Below are 27891 nucleotides of genomic sequence, written 5' to 3'. Positions count from 1 at the left end.
AAAATGGCTTCAGGCTTATCTACCAGGTAGACAATTTTTTTTCCCTTTAGGAGACAATGCCTCAGAACAGGTAGACATTATATGGGATGCCACAAGGCTTGATTCTTGGTCCTTTGCTCTTCTCTTCAGATATGCTTGACCTTGGCAGAGTAATCAGAAAGCACGGTATTGATTTTCACAGTTATGCTGATGATGCTCTCATATTTATTTTGGTATCACCTGAGGATGTAACCTTAATGCCGTAGATGTCACTGAATGTTCTCAAATGTTCTCCAATTTAAACAAGCTAAGACTAAGGTCTTAAATACTTGAGCAAAAACCCAGAGTGAAAAATGTGTATATATAAAAAAAATACCTAAAAACTTTTAAAGACCAAACCTTACGTTAAGAACCTCAGGGTTATTCTAGATTTCTGCTTTCAGAGTCATTAAGAATGTCACCAAAGCAACTATTTCTTCATCTACAAAACATTGCCAAAGCATGCCCATTTCTTAAACCGGCAGATGGAGAGAGGCTAAAGCATGCTTTCATTATGAGTAAATGTGACTACTCTAATGCTTTTTCTTTTCTGCCTAAACAGCTGCAACTTTAAAAAGAGCAAAAGCATTGCATCAGTGATAAAGTCGGTGAGTTTTAGAAGTGATTCTTTTAACATTCTATTACATGTTTTTAATGCAATTAACTGTTCAGTGTACATAATACATACAGAAGACAATACAGAATACATAATTGACCTTTTGGAAGATACCAGCCCCAATGTTCTGTCACATCTGCAGATGCTGGATTTGTTGACATTTCTAAGGTAGAAGTGGAGAGGCCTCCTTTTGTTTTTGTGCACATAAACTGTGGAATACCTCACAGGATATACAGCGCATTCAGAAAGTATTCAGACCCCTTCACATTTTTCACATCTTATGTTGCAGCCTTATACTGAAATTGTTTAAATTCATTTTTTCCTCAACAATCTACACTGAATACCCAATAATAAGGGATTTTAGAAATTTTTGCAAATTCTTAATAAATTTCTAAAATCCTTTATTGTTTACTTATGTCAATGTGATATTGACAGCCATTTTCAGGTCTCTCCAGAGATGTTCAATTGGCTTCAAGTCCGGGCTCTGGCAGGGTCACTCAAGGACATTCACAGAGTTGTCCCTAAGCCACTCCTGCATTGTCTTGGCTGTGCACTTAGGGTCATTGCCCTGTTGGAAGGTCTACCTTCAGCCCAGTCTGAGGTCCTGAGTGCTCTGGAGCAGGTTTTTATGAAGGATATCTCTATAATTTGCTCCGTTCAGCTTTCCCTCAACCCTGACCAGTTTCCCAGTCCCTGCCACTGAAAAACACCCCCCATAACATGATGCTGCCACCACCATACCAAGAGACCAGAGAATTTTATTTCTCACAGTCTTTTAGGTGTCCTTTAGGTGCTTTTTTGCAAACTCCAAGTGGGCTTTCATGTGCCTTTACTGAGGAGAGGCTTCCGTCTGGCCACTCTGCCATAAGACCCAGAATGGTGGAGTGTTGCAGTGATGGTTGTCCTTCTGGAAGTTTCTCCCATCTCCACACAAGATCTCTGGAGCTCAGCCAGAGTGACCATCAGGTACTTGGTCACCTCTCTTACCAAGGCCCTTCTCCTCCCACCATTGCTCAGTTTTGCCAGGCAGCCAGCTTTAGAAAGAGTCCTAGTTGTTCCAAACTTCTTCCATTTAAGAATTATGGAGGCCGCTGTGCTCTTGGGAACCGTCAATGCAGCAGAAATTTTTTGTAGCCTTCCTCAAATCTGTGTCTCGACACAATCCTGTCTCTGAGCTCTGCAGGCAGTTCCTTTGACCTCATGCTCTGATATGCATTGTCAGCTGAGACACCTTAGAAAGACAGGTGTGTGCCTTTCCAAATCATGCCCAATCAATGGAATTTACCACAGGTGGACTCCAATCAAGGTGTAGTAACATCTCGAAGATGATCAAGAGAAATGGGATGCACCTGAACTAAATTTCAAGTGTCATAGCAAAGGGTCTGAATACTTATGTCAATGTGCTATTTCAGTTTCTTATTTTTAATAAATTTCTAAAATTCTGCTTTCACTTTGTCATTATGGGGTATTTAGTGGAGACTGATGAGGAAAAAAATGAATTTAAATGATTTTAGCATACGGCTGCAGCATACCAAAATGTGAAAAAAGTGAAGGGGTCTGAATACTTTCTGAATGCACTATATTGTCACGGCTCAGGCGAGGACTCAGGAGCGGACCACGTAAGTTTCAGGTTCCGTGCGACTTTATTTGAGGAAGATGACAGCGTAGTGAAAACGATAACAGGCAGGGTCAAAAACCAGGCAGGCAGTCCGAGGGCAATTCCGGGGAAGGCGATCGTGGAGTCAGGCAGAGTCAGGAACCAGGCAAGCAGGCAAGCAGGCAATCAGGGCAAAAACAGCAGGCAGAGAACCAAGGTCAGGTGCAGACAGAATCGGGAACCGGAACAACGAACAGGCAGGGAAAACCAGCGGGGACGAAACAGGAAAGAGACGCTGTAACGAACTAGCAATGAGACAAGAAACAAACGGGGAATATAAAGGGCTGGGGTGACGAGGAGATGGGATGCAGGTGGGCAGGCAGGTGAAGGTAATGAGCAATCAGATGTGCGGAGAACCAGGCGGGGAGCAGGGCAGGGCTAAAACACAAGGAAAACAAAAGCACATGGATCAGGAAAAAACAAAAACACAATGGCTAGGGGGCGGGAGCACTGACATATATAGCAAGGAAATAAAGCAAGGACTATAAAGACATGGTTTGATGAGTTCTGTGTGGAAGAACTTGACTGGCCTGCACAGAGCCCTGACCTCAACCCCATCGAGCACCTTTGGGATGAACTGGAATGGAGATTGTTAGCCAGGCCTTCTCGTCCAACATCAGTGCCTGACCATTACACTTAGGATTAACGCTGCGTCCAAGAACCATCATCCATAAAGTAATTCTGTGAATAGTAAAGGGACGCAGAAGGCAGAGAGTTAAAATGTTCTCTCTTTGGGACATGCTCCATCCTTACATGGTATTGATTGTGTGACGTAATTCTATGGCAGACTGTACAAGAGGAAAAGCACTACTTGATAAGTTTTCTACAGGCATTTTAATACGGAAAAATATTCAGCTTAGCAATGAATAATCAGGAATCATTACCCTGCAATACAAAACCTGGTTATCATCTGTTGCTAAATTTTCTACCTCTGTGCAATCCATAACTAGCGATTATAGCCAGTTCATTACTGTAAATTAGCTAGCTGGTTAGCTGGTCAGGTAGATAAATAGCCAATGAGCTAGCTGTGTATTATAGGTTCTATAGAAAACCCTCACAGCTTCTGCACTCATGCAGGAGTGCTGAAGAAAGATGCAATCCTCTGATAAACCTGTTGGCAACTTGCAAGTGTATCTCTAAAAGTGCTAAAAGTGACACAGTGCACCACAGAAAAGTAGGCCTAGGCATCAACTGGATGATAGGGACTATTCGAACAGCGCCCAAGCAACTTGTAAAACTTTAAAACATCTGACAAATAGCTGGGTGCCAAGAGTGGTGAGATGAGGAAACCCTATCTGACCTGCATGTCCATACTCCAGCCACGTAGCTACTTTATTTCCATAATAAGAGATATACACTAGGGTACAAAATTATTGGGACACTCACTTTTTTTCTGAAAACCCACAATATTTTTGCTGCATATTCCAGCAGACATTGGGAAAGTCATATTTATGTCAATGTCAATTTCAGCTTCATCTTCTGTGACCATGTTCCAACCTTGTTAGGTTTATATAGGCTTCAGTATGAGTGTTCAATTAGGGGGCAGGGCAACGTTCAATCAGGCCTAATTGAAGTGATGGTCATTTTTGTTCACTTGTCTGCACTCAATAAGTATGTAGGTACCTTTTAAAATTAAGTTAATGTCATGGAATTGTCAGTTTGTTTGGCAGAATTAATGTCATACATATTATTAAAATGTTGGAAATAAGGGTAGTCATCAGGCAATCATGTGTCAACCACATAAAGAGATGTTTTGAAAATGTTAATAGTTGCCAAAACATGTAACTTTTTTGCCACACCATAAATTAGGTTCGAGTGATAAAACTAATAGCTACATGGACACATCCACACTTAACCACAAAATGCCCAGGTGTCCCAATAATTTTGGACCCTAGTGTATATGTAAAACATCACACTAGTTTGATAAATTTGTGTATATAATATGTTATAAATTTTTAACATTAACAACCCATATATTTCTGTTTGCATTTACATGAACAAGGGTCCACCATGTTTTCATGCATGGGTTTCTCTGCATGTTTAAACTACTGACCCAAAATCAGTAGTTTTGTAGTCACTACTTATGGCACAAAAGGGTTACAGGTTATCACCTTTACCTCCTCATTACTAAGCCGTCACTTTCACACACTCACTCAGAGGCTCAGAGGGTTCAGCTGAGAATGTGAGAAATACTCACTCCCCTCCTAAGGAACTGGGATACACTCATGTGCCACCAGTATGGCTGGTGGTGTGGCCATTAGACTGGTGTAGGGACCAGATTGGGTATAATTTGAGCAAAAACTTTGCTGCAAATCAACAGGGGGTTCATGTGACCAAAGCAAGTCACCCATTGTGGGCAACCTACAAAACATAGCTTTGCTTAAACCGTGGACCACCCAAAGCTAAAAAAACAAGCCACTGGCAAAATAGTTACTTGTTAACTGCTCCAATGTCACCTCAGCAATTTCCATTAACTGGTGCAAAAACTGTCATTATAATAGCAGCTGTAAACAGACAGGAACTGTCTCTTGGCTGACAGGAAATTGCAGAGTTGAAGAAGCACACAGTCTGCTGCTTCAGGTACAGCTCAGGGGATCTGCACTGACATCTCGAGTAGTATCGCAATATCAACCTGACAACAGCACCTGTCACCACTCCAGTGCCACATGGCTTAAATTAATAGTCATGTCTTAGTGAGTCTGGCTCTCTCTGCCTATTCAAGAATGTTCCCCCAGGTATTCAAGGTCATTTAGTGAAGAGCTATGCATTAATGTAACTGAAACAGACCTGTTCTGGGAACACAATACAGAGGATTGATATACATTTTTTATCAACTCTCTATAGAACTGGTACGGAAAGCCGCACAGTCATAAGCGAAATTTATAGTTTAAAGCCGCACCATCTGTAGGCTACTCTTAATTTGTCTCGACTACTTTATCTGTTGTTGCATGGCCAAGTCTGTGTAAGTGTGTTTATAAGGTTGACTTTTTAAGTTCTGACATTGTGCAACTAAATATCTAGCACACACAATTTCGATAAATAAATATACATACCTCTCAAATATGAAAAAAAAAATACATTTCTGACGTGCCAGTTACTCTGTACAACTTGCCAGGCGGGGTCTTTGAGCCTATGTTTCTGAAGTCTATAAACACTAACCTTATTTTAGATTGAAAGAATAAATTTATTTTGTGCACTTCCAGGAAGCAAATATACCGTAGTTTTTCGGGAACGTCGCTGATCCCAGCTGAGTCCATTTATTCATTTCGCGAACAGCTAATTACACTTACGCAGGTGGCACTACCTACTGCTTGTGCCCTCAAATAAAACGTCACTCAAGCGGAGTTCGTTTCTGAGAAGCGCTGCAATGCTGCAGCTGTAGGTAAGGGACTTCACTTTAAACCTCTTACTCATGAGCTATGTGTCAACATTAAGTACGCAAAATTAATCCACACAATGTTGTCAGTGGCTTTAGATTTTACAATACATTGAAAACACCTGAATTTGTCGGAATTTTTTTTTTTTGTTACTACCGGTCACTGCATGAAGCTGAGGGATAGGAGGAGGTAGTCATTCTAAACAAAGAGCTCCCTTCTGTTTTAGTTAAGATTGTGCAGTGTATCCTGAGCGCGCAGTGGAAAGCAGATTCTTAGTTGTCCTCCTTTCAGGGTTAAACCGCACTCCTGTATGCTCACGGGATGTCCTGTCCAACTCCGAACAAGACTAGCGAGTGGAGTATCGGGAGGACCCCGATTAATGTGGCACATGGCAATGAACAGTGCGGTCTGGAGATGTCAGTGACAGTACACGACGCGCAATGCCAATCGGTCAGCTCGGGAAAAACCGACAGCAACAACAGCAAGTCGCTGCCACTTCGAGACCGGACTCCTGTGGATAATAACACCCGCTTTGAGGAGATCACCATGGACACAGCTGTTACGCACCCGGTTCCCCACATGCCCGGGGTAAACTTCAGCCCCCGGATGTCTGTGTACAGCGCCACGCGCCCCGTGATCACCCGAGCCTACATTCAAGGACGGGTGTACAACTTTCTGGAAAGACCGACGGGCTGGAAATGCTTCGTGTATCACTTCGCTGTGTGAGTGCGCTCTTTATGTTTTTTGTTATTATTTTTGAACAATAAACAGAGCTGGTCAAGCCGTCACCTGACTTCGTCAGCACAGCAAACACCCTGCGTATTACCGACCCCATTGAACCAGCTGCATTAGTCTATTGCCTCACAAGACAATACACAGTACAGAATCAGCATAAGTTATACAGCAAGGGCATTTGATATACGGTCTTTGGAAGTGTTTTTTTCTTCATTAATTGATGCTGTTCGTGGGTCATCAAAGAAAATAGAAACTTAGTGGTAGTTGCTGCAATGATAGGGGGAACACTCATGCACAACTCAACTCAGAAACAGTGTTTTTATTTTCAGGTCCTCGGTAAAATGGTCAAGGCCAGTTGTACTTTGATTGTAAGTTTGTGTGTTTGCCTAGTGCCCGAGAAAGAGCACGCTTCCGCTTTGCCTCATGGGCTGCGTTTAAAAGGGTTAGCTTTTTGTGGCTTAAGTGAAACTTACATTGCTTCACATTATTCTCTTTTAGCAGACGCTCTTAGCCAGAGTGACTTACATAGCACATTATTATTTTTACATGTTACCCTTTTATACAGCTGGATACTTACTGAGGCAATTGTGGGTTAGGAACCGTGCCCAAGGGTACAGCAGCTGTGCCCCAGTGGGGAGTCAAACCAGCAACCCTTCAGTTATGAGTCCTGCTCCTTTCTACTATGCTACACTGCTGCCCTTTGTTGAAACTTTGTTGCAAACTGTCCTTTGGGGTTGCTGCTATTGTACAAGGTGTACAATACATGTCTGTGTGTGGTGGGGGGTGATGTTGGGCATTGCTGGTGTCCAGGGTGTTGTAAATAGGAGCTACTTCACAATGTGGAGAGGTAGAGCTGTGTAAACTCTTCACCTGGAAAGAGGGTTGGATAGAAGACTGCTATGCTTAGCTGTAGGCAGACAGCATTTGGAGCAGATATTACCCGCCCTTGACCTGTAGGCATTAGATGGGCAGTCCTGGTGACCCAGACGGGGCATGATGCCACGGTTGACCATTGCCAGAAGTTGGGGGGCAGCAGTGTAGCGTAGTGGTTAAGGAGCAGGACTCATGACCAAAAGGTTGCTGGTGCAATTTCGTACAGGGGCACTGCTGCTGTACCCTTGGGAAAGGTACTTAACCCACAATTGCCTCAAATATCCCAAATATCCATAAATGGATGACATTGTAAATTGATATGTCACTCTGGATAAGAGCATCTGCTAAATGCCAATAATGTAATGTAATGGAGGGCTCACCCTTAACTTGGAATGGTTTTTCTCATAGTATGTTTCTCAGTTCTTAAATAATATGTCACTGCATCACTATTATGGCAGTCTCTGAATTCAACAACAAAAATACTGTTTATGATAATAGTTTACCTGGTTTTATCTGGTCACTAAAAATAAAGGAAAAGCACCAGAGCAGTTAGATTGAATGCCCACATTTGAATTTGAGTTTGTATATCCTTGTAAGTGAAACCAGGCTGATGGGAATGAATGTCTGACCACTGTGTGGAGTGCTGTCTTTGCCAGACGCTAGGAAGTGGTCAGGGCTTCTGAAGATCTGGAAAGCAGCATCGACCACTAGGGGGCAGAAGAGGAAAAAACAGGGTCAGATCCCATGGCTCTAAGTCCTAAGAGTGAGAGAGGGTTTTCCAGGAGGAACATGCTCAGATGGGGACAGGGTTCCTTCAAACAGCCTGGCCCTGAGGCTCCATTACATGAGCTCTCAGCTTGTGAGGGGTAGTGGAAACTCTGGCCTCCCATAAGGCTCTGTGAGAGGGAGAGATGGCGCAGGGCCTGCCAAGAATGTGTGCTGCCTTATCAGGGCTCCAGAGCTCCAGAACCATGGCTTCAGAGGGATACAGCAGCCTTATCACTACAGCCTCCAGCACAGCAGCCCCCACTTGTGTGTGTGTGTGTGTGTGTGTGTGTGTGTGTGTGTGTGTGTGTGTGCATGTATATATGTCTGTAGTTTTCCTGCTTGTATGTGTATGTCATTAGTGCGTCTGCTTGTGTGTGTAAGGTTATCTGGCCTAGAGTATCTGGAAATGGTTGCATATGGTAAAGGATCATCAGTAGAGAGACAGCTGATATCAGTCCAACTGTGGACACTGTAGCTTTGCTCATACTGTACTGCCAAGCTGGTGGGCAGCAACAGCACAGCACAGCCGTCTCTACATGTACACCAAAATAAAAGAAAATGGGATTCGTATTCATGGGAAAATATAGGACTTGTGTCTCTCCTTGAATCAGCCCTTTCCCTGCTCATCTACTAGCTTTGCTCTGTGTCCCAGTTCTGCCAGGGGCACTAAACACACACAGCTTCCTGTTCTTATTATTGTTATGAATTTGAGCATGGTGGAGCTGAAAGCTACCTCATAGTCCATTCATCACGTTCCACATGTAGGCTGACTGCAGTAAGTGACCTGGGCATTGCTGTCTCTTCTAGTCTCCTCCTCTTACATCCTGTGACACTGTATATGGAAATGTCTGTCTGTCTCATGTAGAATGCAGAGCATGAGGAGGATGTGGCCTGTTGATTGACAGAGGAGCCCAGCCCCCTATTGCTGACAAAGTAGACAAAAAGGACAAGTAGACAAATTACAATGTGTACTATCTGTCTTAAGACAACAAAAATGATGGCGGAATGGGGCTCCCTAGTGGCTCAGTTGGACAGGCACTCATCTTCAGTGCAGATTGAGCCCTGCAGTGTGTATTTGAAATAGGTCATGTTATCTGCCAGCAATGACTGGGAGCCCACGGCAGAGGAGCAAAGCCAATTTGCAAGGGGAAGGTTGGCCAAGGCTTCCTCGTCTGTCCACTCTCAGGCATCATGTAACTTCTCAGACATCTGCGAATTGTTCAGATGATGTTAGTGGACAACAGTAGTCTTGAAATAATGTATGATTGGTGATTCCAAACAGGGTTCCTTAAAGGGGGAAAAATCAAGGTGGCAAATCTGAGGCATGCAGCACCCAGCAGACATTAGTTGCATTTGCATCATGAACCAGTCCTAACTATAATATATTATATGTTAACCAGGAGCAAGCCTATTTCATATGCCAGGAAAGCCTGAAATTCACATAACAAATTGTTCTCTTTGTTCCTTCTTATAAAGCAGGCTCTGCTCACAATTCCTAACTGGAAACATATTTCATTCATCTTGAAACAGGTTTATTAACAAGTGTGGTAGCTGATCCATAAATCAAATTCGTTTTCTCTCTTTTTTGCATTATTGCTAAGGTGTGCTTTTGTCCTACTCTGTGTGCTTCACTGTTGGGTGTTACAGCTGCTTTTAACGTGAACTCTCTGATCAGCACAGGGGTCTGCAGTGTGTGTGTGTGTGTGTGTGTGTGTGGGGGGGGGGGGGGGGGGTTACTGGCGCTGTGTCTGCCTGCTGCTGTCTCCTCACCTGAAGCAACAGCTGTCCATCAGCAACGCTCTTTGTTTGTCCCCCTTTTCTCTGCCCTGGGGCTCCTGGTGACAGCTTGCATAGACACAACAGGTGTGCTGCCTTTGTGACTCCGTCCTTTGAACAATCGCTTTTTGTTTCAGTTTTGTTTTTTGTTGTTCTTTTTGTTTGGCTTTTGTGAAAGCCACAAACACTAGGGGACCTAAACTTATTTCATTAAAATAATGAAATAAGTATTATTTCACACAGTATTTGGTTCCACCCAGAGGCTGACAAAAGTATGCAAAATTTGGTAGTCACACAATGCACCCAATCTCTACTTCACTGTTTTACAATCTGTTCAGAAAAAGGAAGCTTATTTGTTCAACATATTTGTGAGTATCTACCTCTTGGAAAATTTGATACAATGGTCCCATTTATCTATAATTAGTAGTTCAATTTCTTATTTTCAGCTCCAGTGAAGAGCTAATTGTATTCAATTAAGGTGAATGCTTCTTTGTGTTACTGTTTTTAAAGGAATTAAAATGAATAGCAATAACTTACAGAAATATCTCACATACATTTGTTGGAGCAAACATAGTTCCCATACAGAGATTTTAAAGTGGCTATTTAAGTGAAGTCAAATTGAGATCAGTACTAATTTAACAGCTCAGTCATTCCCAATGTACTGAAAGCTCAGCTGGAATGAAAGCCACCATACACATGGGGCGCCAGGACCAGAGTTGAGAAACACTCATCTACATTCATGTGAACTGTATACATGCATTCTTATGCAGCAGTACACTCCTCTACCAACAGATGGCAGTATCAGGGAGTTGTCTTGATGGCAGTCCTGTTTGCACAGCCCAGTCATTCATTCAGCTACAAACACTGTGGGTGCAGTATCTCCATTGTCATTATAAACCTTTGTAGATCAGTCTGCATCCTCTGAATTGCCCTGTGTGTGTGGTAATGGAAAGCAGACTTCTATTAGAGCCCAAGGTTACTACACATGTACTCCTTCTACGGGGAAATCTCTGGCACTGATTACACTAATATAATTCATTCTAGTGTTTTCTTTTTGATACAGACTCTGATATGGAAGGGGACCCAAACAGTGTTCTGAAACCTGAAAGGTTTTTGTTGAGAACTTGTACGCCTTAGATTATGTCCTTAACAGCCACTAGAAGAGCCATGAACAAAACATGTCACCATCCGGCGCATACTCGAGAGTTGCAACCTTAGCTGTCATCGGGTCACATCTGAATATTTTTCTGAGGTTATTATGCTCTTATCAGGGCTAAATTTACACACAGTATTTCGGCCGAGATAACACAGAGCTAGCTCTCTGACGATGTTCAACAGTGACAGAAAAAACAGACGTCAGACAAAGCCTGCACAGCAAAAGAAAGTGGCACTTTGTGTCATTTGGGTCATTCGAAGGGTGTGTATGTGTGTGTGTGTGGGGGGGGGGCTGTCTGTATGTTTTGAGAGGGAGACAGACAGAAGGAGGGAGAGATGAAGAGCACATGAGAGTTTATCTACATGTGTGCATGTGTGAGTATATGTGGTATATGTATGAGTGCAATGTCTTTGCTTGAGTATGTGCATCTGTGTGTGTGTGTGTGTGTGTGTGTGTGTGTGTGTGCGCGCACGTTTCTGTTCCTATCTCTGGGAGAGAAAACAGCTTTATCTCCTCCTAATGGAGGGGCCACAGGAGGCCCATTGTTGCCTGAGTCTCAGGTGTGGGTGACCTTGAGGAAAGGGAAATGATTGCACTGGCCTGACCTGGATTCCAGCTGGACTCTGGTCTTGAGAAGAAAGGAGCACTGGTCACTGGTGTGGGTAACTGCTCAGTGCCTATGCTGAGCTTGAGAGGCACTGTTTATTGCAGTATGCCTTTCACACCAGGATGTGTCCATTGCTGAGATGGGAGGGCCAAAACATGGGTGGCGACACATTTTTCACCATGGTCACGTGCCACAGCACCAGAAGAGCGCAGATACGAGTAAGAGGAATGGGTCTGATGAGGTGAAGATTCTGGTCACATTACATTACTGGCATTTAGCAGATGCTCTTATCCATTGGTTACAGTTTTTTTTACTCTTATCCATAAATACATCTAGATATTTACTGAGGCAATTGTGGGTTAAGTACCTTACCCAAGGGTACAGCAGCACCCAAGCGGGGAATTGAACTGCCAACGTTTCAGTTATGAGTCCTGCTCCTTAACCACTATGCTACACTGCCACCCAACTGTAGGCCCAGCGTGAGCATTGGTGGAGAAAGAGGAGTGCGTCCGTTCGGCTCTGAGAGTGTCACCCCATCCTGTCTCCTTTAAGCCCACTCTGTCGAGGGGCATGTACTCACCCCTATGTCCGCGTGAGAGCCCCCAGCACAATCTGTACCTGGCGCCTGTGGGTCACCAGCCAACCCCCACCATTGAGGGCTGGCTCTCTTGCCAGCCTGACAGTGCCTCCCACACCCACCCCCAGGCACACATGGGGGCTGAAGGAATGGGGAAAATGCAGAGGTCACACCTTGAGGCTCAGGGGTGAGCAGAGGGTTTGAAAGTGGCGAAGTGATTCCACGTGTGGGTTCATGCGTCATTCTCATAACTGCGGCTGGTGCCAGGGTCTGTGTGCACGGGTGACTTTGGCACTCTGTCATTCCACAACACCACTTTGGGTTCTGTGCTGCCTGTGTCACATGACCAGGATGTTGTGGGGCTCTTGTCAACAGCCACTCAGTTGCATTAGTGCATTTCTCAGTGTTCAATGTTCAACTGACTGTTGTGTTGCTGTTGATCTATGTCTACAATTCAATGTCACAAATGCAGTTCCCAACATTTAGGAATGGGAAAACTGCTTATGTAATCTCCTGTCTACAGACCTTTACAGTACATTCAATTTGTCCAGTTACTTATTGTCTCAGCTGCTAAAGGCATGGTAGGGTAACATGTTCCTGACATGTTCAATGGGTAAACATCACAACAGTAGCATGTCACACGCTTTACTCTGAGGCCCCAGATAAAGTTTGATTTCATACTTTGCTGTTTTGTTTGTTTGCTGTTTTCAAGATTCTCCTTTTCAGATTGACCACCCTTACCCTCACTGAAGTCAGAAATATTGTTTGGGAATAGTTACATGTTGGTGGTGTTTCTTCAGTGTTGTTTCTTAAATATCATTCACTTCTGTATGGCATAAATTTGTTATTATTTTATCATTTGTAACACTATAGGGCCCATATTTGGTCAACTAGTGTTAATATATCTGTCCACCAGGTAGTGTGCATGGCAACTTTGTTATATACATATATGTATATATACATATACATACATATATATGTATATATAGGTATATATGTGCTTTGTGCACTGGGGCACAGTCATGTTGGAATAGAAAAGGGCCTTCCCCAAACTGTTGCCACAAAGTTGGAAGCATAGCATTGTCTAAAATGTCTTGGTATGCTGAAGCATTAAGACTGCCCTTCACTGGAGATAAGGGGCCTAGCCCAAACCCTGAAAAACAGGTGTGGCCAAATACTTTTGTCCATATAGTGTATATATCAGATTTGCCAATGCTGCATGATACCTGCATGATGCCAAACACATGTCTGACTTTACCATACAGACTTAATCATGTGCTTACCTTCCAGCTCAGAGCTCACTTTGTGTGCTCATTCAGTCTGTACAGCATACCCAACTTACAAAACACAGTACACAATGTGCATGCCTGTGTGCCAAAAATAACTTGTCTTTAAGTAAAGGACTTCCATATTCCCCAGCAGAAAGCAGTGATACACCGGGAAAATCTATCCAAACCAGTTGTGGTACAAAAATAGCCATGAAAAGGTTATTACAGCTTATTGGTTAAACATTTTTATCTTCTGTGAGTTTCATGAGGGCTACATTGATACCCACATACATACAAAATATATATAAGGTTACTTGTGTAACATGGCTCTACTTCTGTAGATAATCCAAAACACTGTGAGGAGGGCAAATAATCTCTCCCCAAAGTTCCAAGAAGGTGAACAGTAGTAACAGTGCCCCCTGATTAACAGTGCTTTACTTCTATCACGGAGTATCAAAAGCATACTGCCATTTTTAAGCAGATGCTCTTATCCAGGGTGACTTACAGAGGTAACAATTTGGGTATCCATTTACACATCTAGATATTTACTCACGCAATTCTGAGTTGGGTACCTTACCCAGGGGTACAGCGCTGGTGCCCCAGAGCTGAATTGAGCCAACAACCTTTCAGTCCTGCAACCCTTCAGTCCTGCTCCATACCTCTATACTACACTACCACAACAGCCAGTGTGGCACAGTGCTAAGGATGATACTTTCCTACTGTATGGTGTGGTAAATCAGTATAAATACCGTCTTTGGTAGTGTTAGAGGGTAACATAACATCTTTTCAGTGTTAGGAAAAAGGCATTCATAAGATTCTTTAATCAGGACGGAGGTGGGGAAGCAGGGCACTAATCGGCAAAGTCAGAGATGGTAAAAGTGTAGCCCTGGTTGACTACACCACAGATGGGAGAGGACAGAGCAACAGGAGAAGTGAGAAACAGGACATCTTCCCTATCATGAATGATAAGAGTAACACATGAGTCCTTGAAAACACAGGTGTCCTTGTTGTTCATTCTTGGTGGCTCAAATGGACTCACAGGCACATCCAGTTCCCTCAGACAAGTGGTATAATATGCTAAATACCACCACCAGGTGTTTGATCCTGCAGTCAGATAATGGAGGTAGCTCTTTATACTTGGCTGGATGTCCCTTTGGAGTGATCAGCTCCAAGGTCACAGACAGGTGTCTGAACTTGAAAAGACCCTGGCTGTGATTCGCTTCAAGTCATTTTTAAATATCAATGTCAGGGAAGTTCAGGCAGAATTCAGACAAGATATCAGATATCAGCCACACTGTGCCTCTGTTTTTGTTGACTTTCAGTCACATGATACAAGGATTGTAAATGATTGATACAAAGGCTAGGCTTCATCACTAGGCAGGTGGTGGGATACTAAGCTATTTTTTACTGGAACACAACAATTTGTGTTTGATGGTCATAAATCCCATTTTCTAGAAGTAATCAAAAGTGTTCTACAGGACTCACTGTCCTTTTTTGAGTTTAAATCAACATTGCTGGTCACACAAACTGTGCACACAAAATCAGAAATTTATTAAAGTGTGTGCTGACCCATGAAACTAAAACTTAAATTGATGTTATTATTCCGTAAAGAGATGGAGAACAGATGGAAGGAGGATAGATCTTTTTTAAAAAAAAAAAAAAAAAACACAGCATTATAACTCCTGGAAAGTGCTCAGCACAAAGAGATAAATGTCATGAAAATGATGCTTTTGACACATTATGTACAACATATTTGTCATACACATATACCTCACTGCCAACAGACCATTTAAGTCAAATGCATTTCATTTAGTACACTCTAAAAAATGATTCATGGGGTTAGTGAGTAAAGCTTAAAACCAAGAGCTTTTTCAGCATAAAAAATTTAATTTGTTACATGTACATGTTTTAGTCAGTTGATAACTCATTTTAAGAAGTTGGTCAAAATGAAAATAAAGAAAACTGTTTTAACTTAGATATATATATTGATTTTGAATAAACATTTTTGCATTCACTTAACAACAGAAAAGTATTAAGTTAGTGCAACCTGTATATCTGCATACTAATTCAGCGATTATAGAGTTGTGTAGTGTGTTGGGGTAGTGGGCGGAGCCTCCCAGCAGCATTCCCTCCTACTGAACTAAGGTGTTTGTGTGTTTTATGCTGGTTTTGTTGATGGTTAATGAAAGCTGGGTGGTGAACTTCAGTAACAGCAGAGTGATTGTTTGAAATGAGTTTGCTGTGTTTTGATTTTATGTTATATCTCTTTATTGATTAATTGAAACATTGTTTGCTAAAAAAAGAAGCAGGAGGAAGGTGATATTACTCCAGGAGATGGAAGTGCTCATCGCGCGTGAGGGGGCACGGCTTAATATCATGAAAACTTTTTCATTAAAATTAAGTTGGTTCGACTTAATTAAGCTTTTAGAGGACAAAGCAAATCATGCTGGTTGTACTATAAAAGTCTCACTTGCTCAGTAACAGCTAAATTGAAATTACTTAAAAATAGTGTATCTTGTTTTCCCATCATTTGCATCTTGTTTTTTGAATGATTAATGGGTTATAGTTACTCTGTACCTCTTGCAGGAGTTTTTCTGTTACACTGGATGACCATTTACTAACTTTTTATGCAGCCAAAATCGTTTCCATGCCATAAGTTGGATCTTGCTGTTGATTTTCAAATTTAGCACACATCTTGTGCATCATTTGCGTCAGACCTGTCGAATAGCCTATTATTGTTTACTTGTGAGTTACTGAATATTGTTAAGTGAGTTTTAGTCATGATTATTACTCAATCATGCAATAAGCCAGATATGTATGACTTATCTTTGGAATTCTGATCTTTATTACCAATAAACAAGGTCTCTGTCATCATTGTAGACAATATGGAAATAAGATCGGATATCTTTGATTGTATGGATACAGCAGCATTGGTCTGTTTTTGTCAATAAACATGTATTACTGATCTTAATTCAGGCACCTGTTATAGTTTTATGTTATGTTTTATAACACTCACAGCCAATACTGAATTTGTGAAAAGGCATGTTTTTGTCTTGTTCTTTGCAAGTCAGCTGTTTCAGACCATTCAAACATATTTGGAGTTGAATTTATTTTACTAACCACTGACTTTATATCAACATCATATAACTATATGATACTTCCATTTGAATACACCACTACTTCTGCAGTGTTATATTCAACGTTTAACATTTTTACTTTCAACACAACATTATGAACAACAAGCGCTAATGACTAGCACCACCAGCACCCACTTCACTGGTACACCTTTAAACTTTTAACAGTCTGAATATGTATTGTGCCATTACACATCAAACTTGCTTGTATTTTCTGTCTGTGCAATACCCCTGGGTGTCAATTTGTTTTGAAAAGTGCTGGGGACAGATTAAGTTCAACTAACTAAAGGCTTTCAAAAAGTGGTGGGGATGAAATGGGTCACGACAAAAAGTGATGGGGACATGTCCCCAGCATCCCCAGTGTAAATGACGCCTATGGCAATACCTTTACTCAAACAGTATGTTAAGGAGGTGAATTTAGCATTTCTCTCTTCCACAGGTTCCTCATCGTCCTGGCTTGTCTGATACTCAGTGTCTTAACCACCATTGACCAATACCAAGCTCTGGCCAACGGCACGTTGTTCTGGGTGGTGAGTTTTAAAATCACTGCAGTCTCTTTTTCATTCGCATATTGCAGGTCACGTTGTTCGATGTAATGGCGTATAAAACAATCTGTTTTCATTCATGTACAGTGTTGTTCTGGTCATTCAGATTAGATTCTGTTTTATTGCTTGGAAACAGTGGCGCACAAGAATATCAAAAGATTTTTTTTAAGTTTGGATTGGATTTCTATTTATAAAATTTACTGCTGTTTTGAAATACTGTTTTTTTTCCATTGTCTCTTTCATTTGTGTCAATGAACAATGTTTCAGAATGTGTAGTTGTGATAATAATCAGGAGTATTAATTAACTTAAATTACCAAGTCAAGTTCAAGTTCTAATTCTAGTCTGTGATTGTGTGTATCTGCTTTGAGGAAATCTCATTAAGAGGTTGGTGAGGTACCATTTGCAAGCAACAGGGGGCAGCAATGATCCACAATTCTACTCTCTGCCTTGACTGGCCATGTGAGAACCAGACAATGACTTCGGGAGATTATTTATCAAGGCCAGTCAGGTTTTTACGTGACTTTATATTACTTGTAATAGAATATCACTATCCAATATCGGACCTGAACAGGATTTCAAGTGTCATTTGAATCATCTCACTAAAGATGATAATATTGCTGTCCTCAGTTTGCTAGCCAAAGATAAAAGACTTGTTGGATACCACAATTGGTAGCAACATAAAAAGAACAACAATGAAGGAAATGAGTCTACCTCGAGGCTAGAAAACCCAAATTGTCCGGACACTTTGTAGTGAGATCAAACACACACAACCATTTTCTGGCCACCGGTCAAAGCAGAGATGAGAGGCTGATCATGCCCTGTAATTAGGACTGAATGGAGGCTGTCAGATCTCAACAGACAGGCAAACACATCTCCCCTTGGCCTCTCACACTCTCTCTGTCATTATTGTTGTCATATTTGCTTTTTTATCTGTTGCTGTATCATGTCTGTTCATTATGTTTTGGGTGTCAAACTCTACCTTGCATGGCAGCTCTTTTGTCAATGTTTTGCTGTCAGTCCATATCATAAAAAAACATTTGAACCAGTCTCATGAAAAGCAAACAGATCAGATTATGTTATCATTATTAATGTTAATATTATTAGTAATATTATTAGTAATGTTAGTAAGGAGCTGTGTGGAGTGCCATCCTCAGTAGAATCACTAGGCTGCTCCAAAGCGTGCTGGGAGGTGGTGGATTTGAGACTCAGTGAGGGCCATATGCCCATATTAGAGGCCCCCAATATTTTCAATAATTTGTGGGATTGTGTGAAAAAACTGTCTTTGTCAGTCCAGGAAGCAGAGACAAAGGCAGGGATTGGAAAATTAGTCCCTGTGAGGCTGTCAGGAAAGGGAAAAGAGAGAGAGAGATTAGGGGTGCGCACAATTGGGAGGGGGAATTAAAGACAGCACTGCTCTCTCGTTCCATGAGGGCTCCCAGAATCACAAGTTAATCTGCCAGACAGCGGCCGGTTGTGGGGATTATCCTGCCCACTCCGGGGGCAGCCTGCGCCTTTCAGGGGGCTCTGGGATTATCCTGTCCCCGTGACAGGTGTCCCCTTTTGTGTCCGTAGGGGCAACTCTATCATTGAGTATAGCACACACAAATAATGGGCCATGCATTTTTCAGGGACAGGCTGTTCAGGGGCCCATGGGGCATCAGGAACCCTTCTGGGGATGACACCTCCTGCAGCCCCCCACAGCCCTTAGTTTAGAAATGGAAGTAGTCCACTGACCCCAGTCTAGGGGGTGCTCTGAATTGATGTCTCTGAAGCTGAGAGATCTAGGGCTGTGTGTACACGTTTTGATTACAGCTGGTTCAATTTGTTCAATTGAATACAGTAATTTCATGTATCTGCAATAAATAATTTGCATTTAAAAAACTGGCCCAGATTACACACCCTGATATTTACAATGATTAGCTCGATGGTGAGAAAAAGAGCCAAGTTTTTCATTTCACAGGCACAGCAGAGTGGTGCCAATATGAAGGTGCACAAAGTTGTTTCCACAGCACATTTTTTGCTCAATATTTGCCCACTGAGTAAATTTGGAGCAGCTGTCACAGTTATACTTAATTAATTCTCCAACTGTTTTTTTTTATCTAGGCCCCATTGAACAATTAATTAATCTGTTCTATCAATTGTCTGTGTCTCTAATTAGTTCTGGGGACAAATGAACTGACACAATTTACAATATATTTGCTTGTATTCCTCTGTTGAATGAATAATCTCATGTCTAGCACCCATATCCTTTCGAAAGATGCTGGTGAAGCAACGTCAAATCTAGATCGCTATTAACAGTTCTCAGTTCAACAGCACTCAGTAAGACCTGCTGAACTAACAGCTAACTAAACCAGAATACACAGAAAGTTCCACAAAAACAATGAAACAATGATTGTCTAAATTATCGCTTCCCACATTTTATTACAGTAGAAAGATGGGGTACAGGAAGATTAAGGCAGCCTCTGTTTGTTAGTGAATGGAAGGCATGTGTTCTGCTGGCAAATTAGATGCAGACAAGAGCAGTTTCAGTCTTCAAACCTCAGTGTTGGCCTCTTCTTGTGCAACCTTACTCTGGCTGTGTGTGTGGCCCGGCTCATACCAACAGGTCCCCAATGTCAGGATGCCTGTGACAATGGCCCAGTGCACAGGTGGGGTGTATTCCCACAGGAAGCAGGAAATCTCGGAGGGAACCGCCAACCATCTACAAGCGTGACTTTATACACCGTGAGCATCCTCACCTTGCCTACAGCCAGGGTTGACAAGGCTCCATCAGGTCCCATCATGAAGTGGCATGTTGACAGCAACCCAATGAAGAGGTGTTAATGACTCCCCCAAGAGCTCCCACACTGGGAAAGTGCCACACAAAAGACCACTCATAATCACCATGTAACAGGCTTCTTAAAGCACAGATTATTAGCAGAGCTAGAGGGATTTAGGCTGAGATTAGACACTTGGAGACTGATTCTCATCCTCGTAATGTACAGGATCAACACTGCGGTGTGTGTGTGTGTGTGTGTTGGGGGAGGGGTGTTTGGCATTGTCACATGGGGAGTAGTTTAATCAATGCCTCAGAATCAAAGTGCATTCTGGGATTCCACTGTACCCTCTCATGCTTGGCCTAAAACTGCAAGGATTCATTCATGATGGCCACAACTGTTTCAGTGTGTTTGCTGTAACAGAATACAGGTTTGTGGGCTGGTCCTGAGGTGATGGACTGCTACCTCAGTAGGGCGGAAGTCACCAGGAGAATCACATCAATCTGGCAAACCTGCACTTGGGGAAAAAATCCCATGACAACAGCAGGGATGTGGTAGCAGACACTGTTGACTATAATGGAATGTGACAATATTGTTATTTTTAACTCAGCAAAAAATCAGCTTTTGGCTTCAAACCCACGTCACACTGAGGAAGCTGGAGCAAAGCTCCCCTCAGGGCAACCTTAGACTGCAGAGCTGCAGGGAAAAAAGAAGAGAAAAAAAGAGGGAGGAGCAGGAGAAGAGAGGCGGAGCTGGGGCCTCCACTCCCCCCTCCCCCAATGACCCCCTGCTGTGTCCCTAATGAACTGAAGCCATTTCCTCTATTGTGCCTCCCAGCTGTTGCTCCAACAAAGGCAGAAATGGCCTGCCTCGGAGTGAGCACTTCCACACTGGCATGAAGCAGCGTACAGGCCTTTGAATGCTGGTTTCAGGTTTCATTTGATTTTCGGCTCCAGTTCCTATTGTTCAGGCTGTGGCTGTGACCCTTCTACAACAAGGGTTGAGTGGAGGCTCACTAGTGCCTGTTTGTTTGTCTGATTCTCTGCATATCAGCAGGGTCATTTAATGAAGTGATTGTCCATGATAAAAGGAAGAGATTAGAGATTATTAGATATTAGGGCTGCCTCTCCAAACGCTGATGTTGTCAGAGGCGTGCCCCACTGAGTTCCACTTCTGATTCAACTGGGTATTGAATATGTAATGAGCTCACAGAGGGATATTAGTTTGAAATCTGCCACTCTAGTTAGTATGCTACTTTGTGTGTGGTGTAAATTGTAATACTTATGCAGATTAACACTTACTAAAATAGAAAGAGTAAAAGTGGATTCAATACCTGGCTGAGAGAGCTCTGCTCTATTACACTCTGGTGTTAGCTTTCCCTCTGAGATCCAGCCATCCTTTATTAAAGTGTTAACATTGTTGCAACTGGTATTTTGGCGACAAGCTTGACAGTTCCAGTTCTTCCTGCAACACCTACTCCCCACACTTTTCCACACATTAGGTCCCCATGCTCTCTTCAATGGGCCATTTCCAGGCCCCCACCTCATTTCTGGCGGGGGCATTTCATTGCGTGCGCCCATATTTTGAGGAGATTTTGCCGGATCAGCTTCGCAAACACTTACCCGGAACCACTTCACACCCTCTAGATGGTGCCAGCGTTTAATTTGGATAATCTCCTCCAGAAGGTGTCACCTAGCAGCAGCTGAAAAGGTGTGAGGACATGATGTGGGTATAGGAACCATTTCCAAAAGTGCAGCTGTTCTGGGAGGAGATGATACAGAAGCGCCAGGATGTAGGGGGGGCTATGAGTTTACATGCCATGGAGGCCTTGGCCCCCAGCCGGCACAACAAACCCCCAGTGTGTCCCCATCATGAAGCGTCCCCTCTGGAGAGCCACTAATGGCTCCCCCCTGAGCCCTGTAACAGATAATGTACCGGACATAAACCAGCTGACAATCACTGCCTGAGAGGACCCCCACAAGGATGGCTTCACACTATCTGCTAGTGGCGTGTGATTACCAACAGGCCAGCATGGGGTGCTCCTGCTTAAGACACCCCTGCAAAAAGAAAAGGGAAACATGAAACATTTCCAGCAGGCATTTTATTTAGCAGGTTAGAAAAATAGTTGACATTTGGGGTGGGTTATTTTTAACATTTTTGACAATTGACTTGTCCTATGTTCTTCACTGTCTCTCACTGTCATTGCCTAGTATCACTGATGACGGACTATTCAGGTGGGGCTCTGTAAACTTGTCTTCCCACTAACACAGCAACAGTTTTCCTGGCCACTGCGTTTGCCCTTGGCTCCACGGTGACAAAAATGCCGAAACAACAGTGGCCATGAGGGGGCATGGCAGAGATATTTCCTGTCCCCCTAGCTATTGAGCCATCATGCCACTAGTGGCATGCCAGCAGGGGGTGTATGTGACGCGGGCAGGTGACAGTGAGGTGGGGCATCACCTTTCCCACCCAGTGCTGTTTATTCAGGAGTGCAAGAGAGGAAGAGATGTAGCCCTCCCGCTGTCCCTGCTAATCCCTCAGATGGATGGGTCCAGCTGACAAGCGAGGCTGTAGAGACCTACCTGTCCAAGCAAGCAGAACTGGAAATTAGCCTGTCTTTTGACACCCCCCCCCCCCCCATTAACAACAACTGCTTTCCAAACGCTGGGTTAACAGCTGTCTGTCCTTGCCATCTAACAGCGTCCTTTAATAAAATGAAACTTTCAGTTGCCACCCAGACTGTCCCAGATCTCCTTGTTCTACACAGTGTGTATACAGCATACATTCTCACAAAATATATAGACTGTGTCTGCAAACTAAAGTTTAACAGGACATTGCTGCCAAAGTGGTGTGTTCACACAAGTGAGAGTGTGTAGATGTGATGTTTTTACCTTAGGGAATGACTGTTGTACATAGCCTTATAAAATACTGTATTTTATAAGGCTTGTCCAAAAGCATCATTCAGCCCAATAAGATGCACTGTGTGTTGATTTTGATTATTTGGGTATGCTCGCGATAGTGGCAAGAAACATAGCAAAATGGAACATGTTTGGGGGTTAGTGTGTTAATATCAAATTGGCACTTTGTGCCTTTAAAACCACAGTTGTTTTTCACATATACCATAGAGTTTGATGACAACCAATTGGAGATTAGATTATAATTCCTTCCTTTCACGCACGCAGAAGATGCAGTGCTTTACTCTGTTTATCATGATAGTGTGGACTATTAGTTTTTTGTAGAGATGATAAGGGGAGTTTGTTTGTTAAAATCAAATTAGCCCTTTGTGCCTCTTCAAAGTAAACCATGGTTGTTTTTCACATATACCACAGAGTTTGATGACAAACAACCAATTGGGGATTAAAGATGGGCAATCATGAGTGGAGCAGACTTTTTGGAGTGACTTTGTGAGTTTCTGTCTGTGTAGTGAATTGGAGTATGTTTGTCTTGTCTGTTTAGGCCAGGGATAGTGGAGTTGTTCTGGTAAAGGTTGTTTTGGTGCTGGATGAGCCAATCGATGAACTGGGAGAATTGGATTCCGCATAAGGAAATCCAGCCTCTATGAAGAAATCAGTGTTTGGGAAAACCTAGGGGCCTGTAGACTGACTCCCCCCCCCCCTTTCCCCATTTACAGTAGCCCCCCTAACAGTTCCTTCCCACCCATTCTCCATCTGTGAGGCCCCTCCCCCCATTGCCCTGGGAATGAAAGTCAGTCCACTCCCAGGCCTGCAGTCCCCCCCAACAACCGCACCCCCACCCCTCTCCTAACAGCTGACCTGCCTCAGTGACGCCAGGGCTCTGACCTCATAACAAACAGATCAGGAACAGGTCATGCACTGATGTACATGGACTCACACACACACACACACAACATTAGGCCAGAAACCATGTCAGCAGGGGGTACTTCTACCAATTGTAACTTTTCCAATTGCATTGACAGTGGGATTGTTTGTCACGTGACTAAGTGATATGGCTCATTTGGGTGGTGTGTCGCCACTGTGTCACATGATGGTGGTGGTGGGGGGGGGATGGACAGAATGGACACAGGTTGTATTTCCCTCTCTGTTTCTTCAGTTGTGCCCCTGCATTGTTTTTGGGAGGTGGGGGGTTGGGGGACTGCTGGTCAGTGTTGGGTGACCAAACCAAGGCAACAGAGGTGATGTTACATCTCTCATTTCCTCACTGCCTGGGAGGACATAGGAGAGGCGACCCCACTGTCCACCTGTTAGGTCATTAATAACAATAAAAAAGCACCATGTGTTGATCATTCATCTTAGTATCGCAGCTTGACTGTAACCCAGGGAACAAGATGGTGGCTTCCATGTATGATGACACGATTAACAACAAGGAGCTTTTGAAATTCCTTGGTTTGATTTTTTTTCAGCTTTTGAGTGGCATACACTCTGAGTTGAGTGAAGATCACAACAATGGCTGTCATTACCCTGGGTGTGGACTGACACAGACTGAGGCAGTGAGAGCCATAATGCCCGCTGATGGCTTTAGTCTGTCCCAGGGCAAAGGTAGCTAGCATACAGCTGAATGCCATCTGTGTGGGTAACGAGAGCCGTAATGGCCCTCACTGGCTCTGGTTTGTCTAAGAAGAAGGTGGCCAACACACAGCTGAATGCCCAGGTCATTAGTCATGATACTGACAAGTGGCAGTGACCTCAGCTCAGTGAAAAGCCTTTGTTTGGCTGTCTGGGTGCATTCTATCTCTTCAGTGACCTACACTTCAGTTTCTTACTCTCCACCTCCATATTAAGATACAGGAGTACCCCATGTTACTGGTTGAAATTGCTGCACCAGGGCATACATTGGTCTGATGTTCCTGGCAATCCACTCAGTAGAACATAGATGGGAAAGCTAAGTTTTTTTTTTTTTTTAATTTAGATGGTCTTGCAAACATATTTTTATTTATGGAACTATTCATAAAAAACATACTTCTGACTTCAATTCTGATTTCTAACACAATAGGAACAAGATTTTTCAGCTGTCAACGTAATAAATGTGAACAATGGAAACAATAAATACTTTGTTAGATCACTGAAAATAATGTTTCATCCTGATGCATTCTTATAATTACCCAGCATGACACAGTGATGGAGAGCACAAAGTCCTCACAGCACCCAGGTCAATTGTCCTGGCGTAGCTTGGCCAAGAGCCACAACGCCCACTTCTGCTTAACCTCTGCTTTCTCCCCTAGCAGCTCGCCCCTCACTGTAAGCTCCTTGTTCTTCATCATCCTCTTCTCTAGTTTTCTGGAGTATTTGAGTTTGTGTGCCTGCAGGTTGAACCAGGTGTAAACAAAGGCCCACACATGTAGGAGCAGGGTTTCAATAAATAGACGGAACTCACCCTGAGTAAGACACAGAGGAAAATACATCATTGTGCAATGGAACATATGACTTTGCAGGTGGAAAATGACTGAAGTCACTGAATCATGTCTTCACAATTCACCATTATCATCACTTCTACCACCATCATCATTTGACTTTAAGTCCGTAGAAATTAAAATCCTCCAAAAATTAACAATGCAAAGAAAATAATGTGCAAAAAATGCGGATGACAAAGACAGTAACTTTGAGTAAAAAGAAAACAGAGAATGGCTTGAATAAATGGAGAGTTGGGAAATCTGTTTCTTTTACGAAATGGGGGAAAGAAAAAAAATGGCAAAATAAAGAGGGAGGAGTGAAGTGACTCTTTGGAAATGGACAATTTTAGAAAAAATAACTTACAGTATCTATGACTTGAAATGTCTAGTGAGATCTGTCCCACTTATGCAAATAAACTTGTAAATACAACACACTTGTTCTTTCTAGCTGAGGTGCAATGTCCAAAGAAACATTTCATAAACAAGCAAAGAAAAAAGTATATGACTTTTTCTCTCCCATACATGCATGCACACACATACCCACATTCCCTCCCTCTCTTCCTAATCTGATGGGAAAGCTAAAAACCCCACTCACCACACTCATCTGGAAGTGTGTACAGGCCTACCTGGAGCCTTGCAAAAGGGAGTTGAGTAGAGCCTGGTTTGTCCTTCATGTGGAGGGAAAGTGCAGATATGAGGGCCTGCTGGGGAATAGCAACAAAATTGGGCAGAAGTTTTTAACAGTGAGATGTTAGCAGCATTAATCTCCCCAGGACATCCAGAGGATATTTAGAAAGCACTGCCTGGATCTCTAGTGATGTATTTGACTTGGGACCAAATTTGATGTACTGGGTGTGTATATAGTCTGTGTCTCCCTGCAACAGAGCTGTTTTGGGGATGAGGGGCTGGGAAGGGGTGAACAGTGTTTTAGGTGTCAGCTGGTTCCTACAGCATGACTGCACTGACCCCCCCCCCCCCCCTCCCCAACGCATGCTGGGAGCCAGACAGCTGGTGCCCATCGGAGTCCGGCTGCAGGGTGGATGGGAAAGCCCATCGCCATGGAAACTCAGGAAGGCATTGCATCTGCCGCAAGCTACACATCCCCCCCCTTGTCAGCTGAGAGCTGGTCAGTGACAGCTGGTCAGTGTGGCCATACCCCAATCACAGCCCATCTAATGCCCCCCCCCCAATACCAGCCATCAGCTCCAGGGCAGGGTGACAGAGGCGGCAGTGATCTATCTTTCCCTGACATCCCCACATCCCCATATACATTAACACACACCGCAGTCCTCTGGATGGCGCTATGAAGAGCAAGAAACAGCCCTTTGTCATGAGGGAAAGACAGACAGCCTCATGACACTGGGACACTAATGAAGGGGGCACCCATGCCATGTTGTGCTGTGACATCCAAATGGGAGGAATTTCTTTCCTTGCTGTACTGTCTCTGCATCTGTATACGTTTAAATCCATGTGTGTATATATTATTTGGATCAGTTGTCATCTGTGTTAAGAAGCATTCTGTTTGCTCCAGCATTCAGGACAGGAAAGGTGACCCAGTGGCCCATTTGGAACTGTGCTTACTCTATTTATCTGCCTTGGAAACGGCACCTTTGGCTTGATTAGCTGAAAATCAGTGGGAGTAGGGTCTGCCAAAAGCGTCTTGTAAACTGTTACAAAAAAGGCGTTTTGCTAATTGCCATTGGGTATGTTTGGCCTACAACTCAGAGGCTCAAGTCCAGACTCCAGCTGCAGGGTGTGGAGTTGAGTGGAGCCAGGGAGGCGGGTTGGGGGGGGGGGGGTTTCCAGTTGGCAGCACTGTCCCAGCCAAGGCCAACAAGATCTCAGTGGTAAACAGCCACAGCACCCCAGCAACAATGGGATTAAATGAGGGTTTAAATGAGCCTGAGTTGGTGGGGGTGCAGGGCGGCGGTTTGAACTCCTAACCTCTTTGTCTTGTGTGGAATTATGTCTTTGCAGGGGTCAGGATTCAGTCTCGCCTAATTGACACAAACTCTGCCAAATAATCCTGAGTGCATTTTATTGTAATGAAGGGGGAGCAGGGAAAATTATGTCGAGTGGCAGGATCTAAACAAAAGCAGAAATAGTACTATACTCTGTCCTCACAGACTCCTTTGTGAAGTGCAGCACACAGTAATTACTTTTGGCATTTTGGTATATTTACACTAAGGATTTACTCAGATCAGAGAAGGTTAAGCAGGATGCTACTGGAGACAAATTTACAGTCCTCGTGATGCCTCCAAAGTCAAGAGTTCTAGACGCTCCGCTAAAGTGGTAGCAGTTCACAGACATGTGTAGCCTGGCCTACCTGGTGCCCTCTGGTTCCTCTCAGCTTTCATTAGCCGGACACCATGGTTTGGGTGGGATGGGAGGAGAGAAGGGGGGAGGTAATGAGTTACTATCCATCTGCTGGGTAAGTCCTGTTGATCAATGAGCATGTACTCTTAGTCATCTACTCTTTCTGCAAATTGGCAATAGTCCATCTGTTCCAACATAAAGGTCACAGGCCTCCATTGATCCTATATTGACCCGCCAAATTGTTTAATGGTAACTGAGGTTAATTAACAAATTTGTCAGCCTAATAGCATTGGGTTGGTTTCAGCTTATTGATTGATTCACACAATAGAGCCATGATGCTCAG

At 43.3% G+C, this 27891-nt stretch overlaps 1 protein-coding gene across 1 annotated transcript in view; it reads left to right on the top strand.

Moving 5' to 3' along the window:
• The first annotated feature begins 6036 nt into the window (after nt 1-6036).
• kcnq1.1 (potassium voltage-gated channel, KQT-like subfamily, member 1.1) overlaps nt 6037-27891 on the top strand; it is an 86850-nt gene continuing 64995 nt past the window's right edge. The window contains exons 1-2 of the mRNA XM_036534913.1: nt 6037-6390; nt 17002-17092. Coding sequence (XP_036390806.1) covers nt 6083-6390; nt 17002-17092 — 399 coding nt within the window. The 5' untranslated portion in view covers nt 6037-6082. The remainder of the gene's footprint in view (nt 6391-17001; nt 17093-27891) is intronic.

The sequence above is a fragment of the Megalops cyprinoides genome, chromosome 8, assembly GCF_013368585.1.
Source record: "Megalops cyprinoides isolate fMegCyp1 chromosome 8, fMegCyp1.pri, whole genome shotgun sequence".
NCBI lineage: Eukaryota > Metazoa > Chordata > Actinopteri > Elopiformes > Megalopidae > Megalops > Megalops cyprinoides.
Note: the sequence above shows the minus strand (reverse complement) of the source record. Positions and strands in the feature narration are given on the sequence as shown.